General features: G+C 41.5%; 1 protein-coding gene across 1 annotated transcript; it reads right to left on the reverse strand.

The window, feature by feature from the left end:
- Positions 1-7321: 7321 nt before the first annotated feature.
- On the reverse strand, positions 7322-15366 carry plk1 (polo-like kinase 1 (Drosophila)). The gene is given in 11 exon segments (XM_037690384.1): positions 7322-7516; positions 9165-9347; positions 9453-9607; positions 12208-12285; positions 12422-12515; positions 12624-12653; positions 12922-13179; positions 13287-13380; positions 13458-13602; positions 14511-14679; positions 14943-15366. Coding segments are annotated over 11 exon segments (1764 nt in total). The 5' UTR covers positions 15306-15366.
- Between the last annotated feature and the right edge of the window lie 256 nt (positions 15367-15622).

Here is a 15622-nt window from a genome sequence, read left to right on the forward strand (position 1 = left end):
TATCTCAAAGAATGACTGAGTTATAGTCAATTTTCAGTTTTCTGAAGTTGCTTTAGTTGAAGTTGCCATCTTGAACCAAAATGGCTCCAAAAATTATTCAGTGTTTTGTTCCAGGACCTCTGCCCTCTAGGTCATGTGACCTCACTGCGGTAGTTAGAGGCTGTTAAAGACTTCTGTCAATGTTTTTGTGTTTTTCCAAGAGAAAAAATGTTGTCTTTGTTTACAAATTATGTAACCATGGGAACTCAAAACGCCAATAAAAGTAACATCACGCATCATGGTGCTGAGACGGTTGTTTTGATTTTAAATTTGCTGGGGTACATATTGTAGTTCAGGTCACATTAAAGTTGAAGGAAGAGTAAGATCCTGTTCAGGTGGATAATAATAGGTGGCTGCCTTTCTAGGTAGTCCCCAACAAGAGTACTGCATATACACCCATCGACAAACTACTATACAGCAATCTATAGCAATGGCCTGGACATGCAAAGGTCTTTTTATAACATTTGACCTTGATTTGTGACCTTGACCTGGAAGCTGGGGTAGTGAAAAGTTTATGTGACACTGGCTGGTGATGCATACTGTATGAAGTTTAGTTACATTATCTGGAGCGAATCAGAAGTTATGGGAAAGATATTATACCATAGTACTTCCACCTTTCGATGGGTGTATAATAAAAGTACCTTAACAGTACTGGAGAACAGGAACAGATTGTCCTAGCACACTCAAAACCTAAACTGACTAACTTTCGTCATTGTTCTAATAGAAATGAGTTTGTAAATCTTTCAGAATACATCTCATCTGTAATGATGCATGGTCCCTGATTACAATATCGTACACATACATATTAAAACCAATGTAAAATATTAGATAATTATACAAATATATAGTTTTTTTTTTTAAATCAATAAAAAGGTTTAAAGGACAAACATAAAATTATTTGCCCAATAATGAAAACATATTAAGTTACATACAGTATTAGATCAAGAAATTTGATTTGCAATGTGATGGCCATTTTATTCTAATAAGAAAATGGCTCTGTCATGGTTTTACTAATGCTTCTGCAGCTTATGTGGGACGAAAAACTGAAAAAGCCCACATTATGTCCTCCCCCGAGATTTCACTGAGCCAAAACTGTAGAAGAAAAAGGAATGTGAAGTAAAGAGGGAGCTAACCTACTTTACTGTGTGCTTCTACAGAGGACACTGAACTCAGTCATGCTGTGTGCTAAAGCTACGTACACATACATTCACACATAAATTCAGAGACAAGCTATTTTGTTTTCTTTTTCCAGCAGCATCTTTTTATGTTGCCATGGAAACACACAATAGCAGAAACGGAGCTTGAGGGAAACGAATGTGCAGAGAAGGAAGAGATACTCAGTCAGAGCAATAATCTCTACAAACCTTGCATCTATTAAGGATAAAGCTTTGACTACAACAGTAGGTATAACAGAAATCTTGGCAATCCAATCACTCACACTTATACACCCCATCCAGCCCTGTAACAACATGTAAACAGAAGAATGATAGTAGTGTGGAAAGAAACTGTATCCAGTGACAAATCTTCAAAATGTTACTTTTAATTAAAAAGACAAAACAAAATTAACTAGAAAAATTGCATTTCCTGTGAAAATGCAGTGTGAATGCTTACTGCAGAAGAACTTGCTGAAAAACAGTCGAAATTGAAAAAAGAACATGCTGAAATATAGCTGAAATTAAGAACTATCCTCCTAACGTAGCAGATGAAAGCAGAAAAAAGCACATATTTGCTGAATTAGGTTTAAATAAGCAGAAATGAGCACAAAAATTAGCTAAAAAAGCTGAAATGATCAAAAATAGCTGAAAAGTAGCAGAAAAGGCAGAAAGAAACAAACTACTAAAAGGAAGTGGAAAGAGATGAAACTGTGTTTTTAAAAAAGGTGCAATTAACAGGTAAAAGCTGAAACAAAGATAAAAAGCTGAAATTAGCATAAAGAAGTAAATTAGCTTGAACGTACCAGTAATTACCACGAAAAACTTGAATTTATTTGAAAACAGCTATAATTAGCTAAAAAAATGCTACAAATATATAGCTGAAAATGTATAACAAGCTAAAATTAGCAGAAGAAAGCAGAAAGAACATGTTTAACCAGTTAGGCTGAAAGAAGCAGAAATGAGCACAAAGAAAATAGAAATTATATGGGGGGAAAAAGGGTGAAATTAGCAAAATAACAGCTGAAAAGCAGCTAAAAAAGCAGAAAGAAGCTGAAATTACAAGAAGGAAGTGGAGAAAGCATTTTTACTGAATTAGGCTGAAAATTTTTAATTAGTGCAAAAAAGTGGAATTATTTGAAAAAGCTTAAATTAACAGAAAAACTGCTAAATAGTAGCTGAAAAGCTGAAACTTGTAGAAATAAGCTAAAAGGAGCTTAACAAGATGAAATTAGCAGAATGAAGTTAAAAAAACGCACAAAAGTGTAATTAGCAGAAAGAATCTGAAAGGAGCACAAAACAGCTGAAAAAAACCCTGCTGAAATTAGCTGGGAAAATATTTAAATTTGCACAAGGAAGCTGAAAGAAGCTGAAGCAGAACAAAATGTGAAAGGAGCAGTAAAACGTTGTAAACAGATCTAAAGATTTGAAGGATGTAAAATGAGCTCAATTAATTTTCTATGAGGGAAAAAATGGCAGAAAAGGCCAAATATTTCAAAGAGCTAAAGTTTCATCATGCTCCATTCTTCCTTCACTCATGAACAAATCCCAGAGATACTTGAACTCCTCCACTTGAGGAACAACCTCACACTCGACCTGAAGAGAGCAATCCACCCATTTCCAGCTCAGGACCATGGCCTCAGATTTGGAGGTGCTGATTCTCATCCCAGCTGCTTCACACTCGGCTGTGAACCGCTCTAGTGAGAGCTGAAGATCACGGCGCGATGACGCCAGCAGGACCACATCATCTGCAAAGAGCAGAGATGGAATCCTGAGGTCACTGAACCAGATACCCTCCACCACCTGGCTGCACCGAGAAATTCTGTCCATAAAAGTTATGAACAGAATCAGTGACAACGGGCAGCCCCGGCAGAGTCCAACTCCCACCCTGAAGGAGTCTGACTTCCTGCTGGCAATATAAACCAAACTCTCGCACCACTTGTATAGGGACTGAACAGCCCCCAATCCCATTCTCATGGAGCACCCCCCACGGTGTACCCCGAGGAACACGGTCAAATGCCTTCACCAAGTCCACAAAACACATGCAGACTAGATGGGGAAACTCCCATGACCCCTCAAGGATCCTAGTGAAGGTAAAGAGCTGATCCAGTGTTTCACGGCCAGGACGGAACCCACATTGTTCCTCTTGGATCTGAGGTTCAATCAGCGATTGGGCTCACTTCTCCAGTACCCCTGAATAGACCTTACCAGGGAGGCTGAGTAGAGTGATGCCCCTGTAATTGGAGCACACCCTCCGGTCCCCCTTTTTTGAGGAGGGGAACCACCACCCCAGTCTGCCAGTCCAGTGGCACTGCCCCCGATGTCCACGTGTTTTGCTCACGAGTGAGGGAAGAATGGAGCGTGAGATTGACCGATGGATAGAGCAGCGTCTGCAATATCGCAGATTCTGTGTGGGTCTTTTGTGGTGAAGAGGGAGCTGAGCTGTAAGGCAAAGCTGTCTGTTTACCGGTCGGTCTACATTCCTACCCTCACCTATGGTCACGAGCTCTGGGTAGTGGCCGAAAGAATGAGATTTTGGATAAAGACGGCTGAAATGAGTTTCCTCTGCAGGGTAGCTGGACTCTCCCTTAGAGATAGGGTGAGAAGTTCAGTTATCTGGGAGAGATTAGGACCACTGCTCCTCCACATTGAGAGGACCCAGTTGAGGTGGTTCAGGCATGTCCGACTGGGAGGAGACCCCGGGGATGACCCAGGACACGCTGGAGAGACTACATCTCTCAGTTGGCCTGGGAACACCTTGGGATCCCCCCAGAAGAGCTAGAAGAGGTGGCTGTGGAAAGAGATGCTGGGCCTCCCTGCTCAAGTTAATGGCCCCGCGACCCAATTTCGGAATAAGCAGAAAATAATGAATGGATGGATGAATGGATAAAGTTGCATCGATACTAAAAGTCATAGCAGGATTGTCCTGAAGGAGCTGAATGTTTTGATACGATTTGAAATAGCTTGAAAACTGCGGGATGAGAATCGCGCTGAAAAATGTACAGAAGAAAAATGTATAACAATAGTGTGAATGTTTCATAAGCGTTCTCACACTATTGAAAATTAAATAACAATCCTAGATAAGTTACAGAGAAATAAGTCCAGCATGATGTTTGTGCAGTCAGTGTGTTGATTATGACTTTATTTCTTATCCTCATTTTAAAATCAAACTACAAACCGGATTCCAAAAAAGTTGGGACACTAAACAAATTGTGAATAAAAACTGAATGCAATGATGTGGAGATGGCAAATGTCAATATTTTATTTGTAATATAACATAGATGACAGATCAAAAGATTAATCTGAGTAAATGTAACATTTTAAAGGAAAAATATGTTGATTCAAAATTTCACAGTGTCAACAAATCCCAAAAAAGTTGGGACAAGTAGCAATAAGTGGCTGGAAAAAGGAAATTGAGCATATAACGAACAGCTGGAAGACCAATTAACACTAATTAGGTCAATTGACAACATGACTGGGTATAAAAAGAGCTTCTCAGTGTGTCAGTGTCTCTCAGAAGCCAAGATGGTAAGAGGATCACCAATTCCACCATTGTTGCGCAGAGAGATAGTGCAGCAATACCAGAATGGTGTTACCCAGCGTAAAATAGCAAAGACTTTTAAATTATCATCATCAACCGTGCATAACATCATCAAAAGATTGAGAGAATCTGGAACAATCGCTGTGCGTAAGGGTCAAGGCCGTAAAACTCTACTGGATGATCGTGATCTCCGGGCCCTTAAACGTCACTGCACCTCAAACAGGAATGCCACTGTCAAGGAAATAACAGAATGGGCTCAGGAATACTTCCAGAAAGCATTGTCAGTGAACACAATCCACCGTGCCATCCGCCGTTGCCAGCTGAAACTCTACAGTGCAAAGAGGAAGCCATTTCTAAGCAAGCTCCACAAGCTCAGACGTTTGCACTGGGCCAGGGGTCATTTAAAATGGAGTGTGGCAAAATGGAAGACTGTTCTGTGGTCAGATGAGTCACGATTTGAAGTTCTTTATGGAACACTGGGATGCCATGTCATCTGGACCAGAGAGGACAAGGATAGCCCAAGTTGTTATCAACCAGTGGCGGATTCACCGTCGGGCACGACGGGACACTTCCCGGTGGCCTGGTTGCCGAGGAACGGGACTAAAGGCTCGGTTCGGGTCGCACGGACTTTATTATTTTAAATAAACAATTCACTTTTGCCTGGGCTCAGGTCTCACGCTGCACTGCAGCGACGGAGAAAGCCTGGCACATCCACCGGCCGGGCCGGCCCCCTCCCTTCCTTTTCTGTGTGTCACAGAGCAGAGACACACACACACATATTGCGCCCGCCCCCCTCCCCGCCCTAGGACTCGCGCTCCCAACGGTGTTGGCGCGCGGTGCGTGCATCTCTGAGTTGTAGAATGGAGCAACAGAGACAGCCAAAGAAGAGGAAAGGTGGAGCAGAGAGAGAGAGGATAAAAAAGAGAAAAGCTCTGGCCGCGGATGAGTACAACACGATCTCTCATTTGTTGTATGAAACTATGATTGACTGTCATATTCCTAGTGATTTTAAAAGGGCTTATGCATAGCAAAATATAGGGCAACATAATTTCAGTTTATGTGATTTGAGGACGGATTATTGCACCACAGAAGAAAGATTTATGTAGGTATTCAGTTAGACGTGTGCAAACAACATGCATTCAAAGTGCGCTCAATTCAACTCAGTCTTGGTGGTTTGCGTTAATCAGGTGGTGGTGGCCTGGGATGGTATCAAAATTCCCGGCCTGGATTATTGTCCCAGTCCGCCCCCGTTATCAACGCTCCGTTCAGAAGCCTGCATCACTGATGGTATGGGGTTGCATGAGCGCTTGTGGCATGGGCAGCTTGCATGTCTGGAAAGGCACCATTAATGCAGAGAACTATGTTCAGGATCTAGAACAACATATGCTCCCATCTAGACGTCATCTCTTTCAGGGAAGACCCTGCATTTTTCAACACAATAATGCCAGACCACATTCTGCAGCAATCACAACATCATGGCTACGTAGGAGAAGGATCCGGGTACTGAAACGGCCAGCCTGCAGTCCAGATCTTTCACCTATAGAGAACATTTGGTGCATCATAAAGAGGAAGGTGCGACAAAGAAGGTCCAAGACGATTGAACAGTTAGAGGCCTGTATTAGACATGAATGGGAGAGCATTCCTATTTCTAAACTTGAGAAACTGGTCTCCTCTGTCCCCAGACGTCTGTTGAGTGTTGTAAGAAGAAGGTGGGATGCCACAGTGGGAAAAATGGACTTGTCCCAACTTTTTGGGGATTTGTTGACACCATGAAATTTGGAAACAACAGATTTTTCCCTTAAAATTATACACTCTGTTTAAACTTTTGATCTGTGATTTGTGCCAGGAAGGGCATCTGGCACATTAAAAAATAATAATTGTCACGTTTCTGTGCTAGTTAAATTTTCTGTGGCGATCCCTGAGGAAGGGAGCAACTGAGAAAAAACAAAAAGACTGGGTACACACACACACACGTAACTATGAACATATTATAATCCAAAAGAATCTTTATTTAAACTTGGTCAGAGGTATACCATCTTTAAAACATATTTAGAAGTATGTACAAGTTTGTTCACCTAATTGAAAACCTCTCATCTAAAACATAAAAAATTACAAAAGAGAAAAACAGGTAAAGAGTACATGATGGACATAAAAACATGGTCCGTGTCTCTGAATACAACAGACAGAGCATACAAACTTAAAGATCTATCCACCTGCAGTGTTTAGTCTCGGTCTCCAACATTCATTCAGCTCATTGCTGGAGGATTTAAACTCATGAAAAAAAATATATATAATAGAAAAACATTTAGGAACTTACCAACTTTTAGATCTTGTATTTTGAACAGATTATTTTGACTTCAGTTTTAGGACCGATTTTAACAATTCAACAGTAATGTTAGGAGGAATAACTGTCAAAAGGTCAGCTTCATCAAGAAAGTCAAGTTTCTTTTTTTATTGACAGCACAAAATTGGATTAAAAACAATGGGATGGGTATGAAAAGCATTGCCTCCCTTGAAACAAAAACAATTTCAAAGAGCATCTATGACCGACCGTGATTGAAGACTTGGGGAACAAAACTAGAAAACGAGTCTAACTCGCGGCAGAGGAAGGCTTGCTGACCAGCAGCTTCTCTACCATGAGCTTGGCGTAACGCATGCGGCTGGCCAGCTCCTTGCTGCAGCCAAACTCCTCCAGCAGAGACAGCTTGTACGTGCGGAAGTCCCGCTTCTCGTCAATGTAGGTCACCGCACCCATCAGAGGACACAGGATTAGCTTAGTGTGATCCTGAGAATAAAACAAAGATTGTGTGAAGAAAGCACAATAAGGCTTGCAGTGACATGAAAGCGGGGATTAAAGCAAATAATTCTTTGAGAATTTTTTTTGTTACCCAAGCATCACCATCCACCCCCACTCCCAAATCTGAGAGCTTCTATCTGCATAGCGGTCACGTCACAAAAATGTTCATGTAAAGAGGAGTAAATGCCCTGAATCACAGTATAATGTTCTGTAATGAAGGGCCGACTTCAAAACTTTAACCTGCAACATTAGGCTCTCAAGACCAACGGCATTTGGAAGGAAGAGAGGAATCATGCTACTAGTGCTTAGTGTATTTGTAGTTAACGTTTTTCTTAGTTCAGATCTTATTAGTTTTTCGTTTACATTTTATACTTTTGTTGGATGTAACTGGGACCCTGTGTACACAATTTTGTTCCACCATATGTACCACATGTGAGTCATGACAAATAAAGAACCTTGAATCCTTGAAATTGAACAGCTTTTCTGTTATTTACTTTTATGTCAATTTTTGGTGTTTTCAATTGAGGGATTGTCGGATATACAGTGTATGTGTGTGTATCCATCTAGATATCTATCTATCTAGATATCCATCTATCCATTGCAGAGTATATATTAACGTTAAAAATATACGTCCTGATGCATGCTCAATAATCCAGGTAGAAAAAATCTAACAACGTTAAGTCAGGTCCTCTGGACGATTGCAAAAAGTAGAAAATAAAAATGTATCATTTTAATTACTTTCCCGTTTCCATCCAGAGGACCTGACTTAAAATAAATAAATTAAATAAATTAAAAAAAAAAAAATTATATACATATATTATTTGGGCCATCTTGAGATTGTTTTTCCCTTAGAACAACTTTCATTCATAAAGTTTTAAATAAACAGGATTTCAGCACGTGATCACAGATCTCAATGAGATTTGCCTGGTTAAATAAAGGTTAATAAATAATACTATTTACTTTTTAATATTTGATCATTTATTGAATTAGTTATTACAGTAGTTAGCTCTCAGTATGGTTCTAAATATAAACCATCTTGGCTCATCCAAACAGCCACAACACCTCGTTAATTTTAAAAATTCTGTGTAGACTTGAATTTGTAGACATTTATGATAAAATACAAACGCATGAAACCAACACTCACAAACAACTGAAACGGAGACGCACATCTTTGCTTGAATCTGGGGCCTACAAATATGCGTCTTACTGTTAATTTTTGTTTAACTTTAGGAGCTAAAGCAGCAGAAACAGTCTCCTAAAGAGACTCTCAAACAGGCTGCGGGCTCTCTCTCGGACCAGACGTTATAATACAGGATCTGTAGAACAGTCGATGCGTTCACCTGCGCTCTAATTGAAGAACGCCGCTTACACCTGGACTCCCCATGTGTCAGACAGCACAATGCACCCTGCTCTGACTGGGTAAAACGATAATTCTGGTTTTCTGTATTTGTTGAAGGCAGCAGCAGTTTAATTCAAGTATCATTATAACACAACTAACACAAAACAAGCCCCCCTCACCCCCTTTTATTTTTACAGTTGATGCAAATTCATCATGTTCAAAACAGAAATCCGTCGTGGAAAGAGAGAAATGTATTATCCCTGCAAGAAAGTGTGGGGTTTAAGTTTCGCAGCTAACCTGGAAGAAGTTAATCTGGACCGTGCCGTTGCTGAGGTGCAAGACGATGGCACTTTTCGTTCTAAACCAGAGGGACAAGTAAGGCAGTCGCGCCAGCTCGTCTCCATCCCGCCGCGCCATGTTGGCGCCGGCTTTCAGCAGGTGCTCGCTCATGTAGTTGCGGAAGTATTTCAGCAGCGTTATCTACAACAAAAGAAATCGGAGTTACTTTCACAAGATGCTGCCTACACATATCAAACACTACGCTTACTAATTTCTCTCTCACACACAGTCAGATCTTCTACCGACCTTTTTGTTGAGGGCAGAAGGAAAAGAGCGAACACTGAGGTAGGATTCAGCAGCCGTCTTATCGATGTACTGCAGGCTGTCTCCATCGGCGTACATGATGAGACGGGTGTAATCGTTGAACAGAACACCCACACTGTTGTCACACAGCTGGTAGCCTTTAAAAAAAAATATATACATTTAACAACAAGACACTTTTTAAACAAGCATTCACACTTCAAAACCATTGTACACTGTACAGGTCCTTCTCAAAAAATTAGCATATTGTGATAAAGGTCATTATTTTCCATAATGTAATGATAAAAATTAAACTTTCATATATTTCAGATTCATTGCACACCAACTGAAATATTTCAGGTATTTAATTGTTTTAATACTGATGATTATGGCATACAGCTCATGAAAACCCAAAATGCCTGTCCCAAAAAATTAGCATATCATGAAAAGGTTCTCTAAACAAGCTATTAACCTAACCATCTGAATCAACGACGTAACTCTAAACACCTGCAAAAGATTCCTGAGGCTTTTAAAAACTCCCAGCCTTGTTCATTACTCAAAACCACAATCATGGGTAAGACTGCCGACCTGACTGCAGTCCAGAAGGCCATCATTGATGCCCTCAAGCAAGAGGGTAAGACACAGAAAGAAATTGCTGAACGAATAGGCTGTTCCCAGAGTGCTGTATCAAGGCACCTCAGTGGGAAGTCTGTGGGAAGGGAAAAGTGTGGCAGAAAACGCTGCACAACGAGAAGAGGTGACCGGACCCTGAGGAGGATTGTGGAGAAGGGCCGATTCCAGACCTTGGGGGACCTGCGGAAGCAGTGGACTGTCTGGAGTAGAAACATCCAGAGCCACCGTGCACAGGCGTGTGCAGGAAATGGGCTACAGGTGCCGCATTCCCCAGGTCAAGCCACTTTTGAACCAGAAACAGTGGCAGAAGCGCCTGACCTGGGCTACAGAGAAGCAGCACTGGACTGTTGCTCAGTGGTCCAAAGTACTTTTTTCGGATGAAAGCAAATTTTGCATGTCATTCGGAAATCAAGGTGCCAGAGTCTGGAGGAAGACTGGGGAGAAGGAAATGCCAAAATGCCAGAAGTCCAGTGTGAAGCACCCACAGTCAGTGATGGTCTGGGGTGCCATGTCAGCTGCTGGTGTTGGTCCACTGTGTTTTATCAAGGGCAGGGTCAATGCAGCTAGCTATCAGGAGATTTTGGAGCACTTCATGCTTCCATCTGCTGAAAAGCTTTATGGAGATGAAGATTTCATTTTTCAGCACGACCTGGCACCTGCTCACAGTGCCAAAACCACTGGTAAATGGTTTACTGGCCATGGTATTACTGTGCTCAATTGGCCTGCCAACTCTCCTGACCTGAACCCCATAGAGAACCTGTGGGATATTGTGAAGAGAAAGTTGAGAGACGCAAGACCCAACACTCTGGATGAGCTTAAGGCCGCTATCGAAGCATCCTGGGCCTCCATAACACCTCAGCAGTGCCACAGGCTGATTGATATTAATGATCTTTTCTTTTCTTATTTCCAAAAGGCAAGTGATCTCTTCCTCCTCGTCCGTTGACACCATGACTGAAATTGTGACAAATGAAGGAATTTGTCACGATCTAATTAAAATCATGTCCAGCGTGGCTGAGGGAGGGTCTGGAGATTTCCTGGTGGGCTGGTCTGATGTGTGCGCTGCAGGGCCAGTGCTCACTGTGGTTTTTTAAAAACTTTTTATTAACAATATATAAACAAAACACCGCTGCCACCTCGTTTTGTTTTTTTGCGACCTGTCAATCAATCCAGTAGGTGTGTCAGCAAATGACCAATCGGCGACCTCAATTTGTCCCAAAGGTAAATGCTCCTTGCCTGCAGCCGCTTAGGGTGGACGCTCGAGTATGAAGTCTCAGCCGTCTGCAGACAGAGAGCAGTTTCCGCACGGACTGAAGTCTGTCGAGTCTGTGGGAGCATTTATAATGCACTTTTAGGCCTGATAGTCATTTTCACACCCATCAGGAATTTCATTCATGTCACCAAGTGGCTCCTCTGTGTCTCAGACTAACAAAGACGCTAATGTTTCCCTATTGTGAGGCAATCTACATATGTATTTACCTCAGCTTTATAACTCAAACCCCACACTCTGTTCTTTGAATTGAGAAAGCCCCTCGGATGAGAAGCAAAATGTCTCGTTACAAATAAAATCCAACTGTTTTTGTCTTGAATTTTTTTTTTCTCCCAATGATTGTCAACTTTATTATTAAAGTGATTGGGACGGTACGGAATAAAAAAAAGTTTACGAAAATAATAATACTTAGGACAGCCGCCACCATTTTGTAGTTTTCTTTCAATAAGCCTACACTGTAACGCCAGTCAAAAAAGAACTTCACTACCCAGAAGCCAACAGTGCTACCAGCCGCTGCTTTCTGCCGAAATGGAGGCAAAGTTTCGATTTGATCCGGACCTGATTAAAAAAACTCGTTCCTTATTCATGGTGATTTTGGCCGAGAATTGGACCAGAACTACTTTAGAACATTGCAAGAGTGTGGGAAGGATTTATAAAGCCTTAAAATATGTATAAATACTAAAATAAATATAGAGTTCCTACTTCAGTTTTTCACATAATCGCAGGGGCGTCTGGAACGTATCCCCCGCGATAACGGAGGGACTACTGTACCCACATTTGGTTTTCATCGGCAGATAAAGAAAAAGTTTAACATTTCTGAATAGAGTGAGATACAAACTGAAATCAGGGTGTAATGTTTACCTAATCCATATTTATCCGAGTAGTCAACCCATTTGCTGATCCAGAAGATGGGGATGCATGCAGGATCTTCTGCTTCCCCTGGAATTACACAAAGGCAACAAGATCTCTACATGCAGGTTGACTTGGTTTTATTTTATTATTGTATTCAAGTAAACCTGGGTAATGTTCACCAGAATTGTTTAAAACTACCAGACACTGAAACGCCTGCACTGACCCTGCCTGATGAGGGCCCTCTCAGAGGGTTTGGAAGAATTGACAACTTCCAGCTGCTGCAGCATGTCCTTCAGGTGGCATTCTGAAGGTTCAATCTCACTACGCAGAGAACACAAGCATCATATTATTTACACCGTTAAAAAATGCACATTTAAAAAAAGAATTTCATCATAGTTATGAGACCATGTTAAACCAGCACCAACATGTCACCTTTGCACAGGCTCATCTTTCGCCTCCATTTTCTCCGGGCCACCTGAAAAACAGAAAAATGATCATGTCCATCTAAAAAACAGATGTTTAATTAAAAAGGTATTTAAACAAATTAACTTCACCTTTCTTTTTTTTACCCCAGGGCAACTAAAATTATATTCATTCATTCAACCTTTATTTATACAGATTAGTCCCATTGAGCCTCGGGGACTCATTTAAAAGAGACCTGATTTTAATAACTGTAGAAGAACAAATGAAAGAAGCTGAAAGAATTGCTTAGGGGGGGAAAACAAAAGCTCTTTGTTGTGGTGGACATTCATTACCTTGGTTGTTCAGAGCAGTCAGAGGGCGTCGCTGGCCGAGCTCTGTAGCTGTGGAGGGGGCGATAGAGAATCGCGGGGGCACGGTGAGACATGTAGTGGGCAGACGCAGAGGGATGTAGCCTGTTGTCAAGAACTCGTCAGTTTGGAGCTCAGCGATGGTCGGTCTCTGGGCAGGGTCTGCGTGCAGCATCCTCTTAATGAGAGCTGAGGCAGATGGGTTGACATGCTGCAGACAAAACAGCAAATTACACATATATATATATATACACACACACATTTAAAATGTATATATTTCAGGAAGAGACTGTTATGTACTCTATCCAGTCAGCTTACCCAGGGGATGGTGTAGCTGTTTTTCTTGATGCGATTGTAGGTCTCCTTCAGACAGGAGGTTTCAAATGGAGGCTTACCCACCAACAAAGTGTACCTGAGGGAACAGATGAGGTGCAGGCTTATTGTACTCCATCACTTCCAATATTTGTGCGTTTCTGGTTTTACACTTACAATATGCATCCAAGTGACCAGACATCCACCTCATAACTGTGGCCTTTTTTACAAAGCACTTCAGGAGCTATGTAGTTGGGCGTTCCACATAAGGTCTTCTTCCGTTCGCCATCAAACTCAATCTTAGTTGCCAAACCAAAGTCCCCTAAAAGAAGAAGAAGAAAAAGGGTTTGTACATAGTACAGCAGGACACTGTAACCCTCCACTGAAGGCAATTGTTTTGCCGGTTTGCATTGTTAGCAAAATATCTCAAGCAGTAAACACATTTGACAGAAATGCTAAATGCTCCTCTTCTCGGAGCCTATCTTCCAGTCAAAGGCTGTTAATGGTCCCACTGACTCATTCTAAGAGCAGAGGGGATAAAGCTTTTAGTGCTGTGGAATGTGCTGCCTTGATTCTCTTAATACATTTAAATAGCAGCTGAAGACACATCAGATTGGCTTTTAATTAGTTGTATTTTGTCTTATGTCACATGTATGTTGTTATAGCTCTTCTGTTTTATCTTGTGTTTTTATGTCTTATAGTCTGTAAAGCACTTTGTGGTTTCTGACCTGTAAACGGTCAACAAAGTTTACTTACTAAAAAAAAAATCATTGGGTGTACATCTACAACTAACTGAATGACTTCTTTGAGTCGCACCAATTTAAAATGGCTGCTATAACTGAGCCATTTTACAGATAAACTTTTTTTGTTGTCGTTGGATGCAACTGGGACCCTGTGTACATAGTTTCATTCCACCTCATGTACTGCATGTGATGTGAATGACGATGTTAAAAATCCTTGAATCCTAAAATTTGGTGCAGTTTAGTAAATGAGGATTATTCAACACATACTCTGAGCAGTGTGGTGACCATCTAGAAGGCGGGTGATATGCATTCCTTCAAGGAGCGCCAAGTCTGAACTTTTAATCCTTGATTAATAGTATCCTTTCAGCCTGGAAGTTTGATCCTTCGTTGATGAACTAGAATGTTTGTTTGTGCTGATCTGTGACATTTTTACACAAGTGTGGTGCAACTAAACAACTATGGGCGAGGTATATTTCAAGGAAAGTACCTATCTTGACATCCATGTCATCATTCAGGAAGATGTTGCCCAGTTTCAGGTCTCTGTGGATGACTTTGTTGTTGTGCAGGTACTGGACACCCTTCAGCAGCTGGGTCATGTAGTATCGAGCTTCAGGCTCTGTCACAGCCTTACGACGCTTGTGCAGCTCCAGCAGAGACTGGAAAACAACAAAAAAAAAAAACATTTTCAAGAGAATATATGTTTTTGTTGAGCGACTTATGATGCTCAGGACGGTAAAAAAAAAATGTTGAGATGAAAGGTTTCTGTAAAGTTGGGGTCGTGTTCAGAACTCCATTGATTTTCTTGTTTAATTTAAGCATCGCATTCTGAACAGGCTGAGGACAAACGGAAGAGACAGGCCGCCATGTTAACCGCCCGCCTTCGTAGGGAAATAAGTGGTTTTTTTTGTTGTTCACTCACCCTTCTCCTGCAGATTTCCAGGACCACAAAGACGAAGTCGTCGTCTTCGAAGAACCCGTGGAATCCGACGACGTTCCCGTGATTCAGGCTCTTGTGAATGGCGATTTCCGAGGTCATCTTTTCCCTCTGGTGCTGCTTTAAGATCAAAGCTTTGGGAACTATTTTGCCAGCGAAAACCGTCTTTGTCTCCATGTCTGTAATTTCGTAGCACTTCGCGAAGCCACCTTTTCCGAGGAATCTTCCCCTCGTGTATCTTTTCATGGTGCGTGGGTCAACCAGAATATCTGGGATTTCTTTGAGAGGCGCCGATTTCGGATCCACATGTCCCGACGGAAGCGCCGGTTTTGCAGTACCAGCACTCATGTTGTATTAAAATAATGTACAGTGTACTTACTAAAAATGTTTCACCCCTGCAGTCCACGTAGAGACGATAGCTGCAATGGCCTGACTTTTGTTAACCCGAAGTCAACCGACGTTTAGCCTGGGAAGCTAGCTTTCTTCAATACGCTTCCCGATTTGAATCAAAACTTGCGTTTACTTCTTTTGGACGAAAGCGTTGATTCACAGTCAATTATAAAGTTAAAACTAGTGCATTCACACTGAAATGAAAGTAATAATCCGCGGTAAACATGAAAAAAAAAAAATTCGACAGACGACGGCGGTGCCTGCGTCCAGTCCTG

The sequence above is a fragment of the Nematolebias whitei genome, chromosome 16, assembly GCF_014905685.2.
Source record: "Nematolebias whitei isolate Nwh7 chromosome 16, NemWhi1, whole genome shotgun sequence".
Taxonomy (NCBI): Eukaryota; Metazoa; Chordata; class Actinopteri; order Cyprinodontiformes; family Rivulidae; genus Nematolebias; species Nematolebias whitei.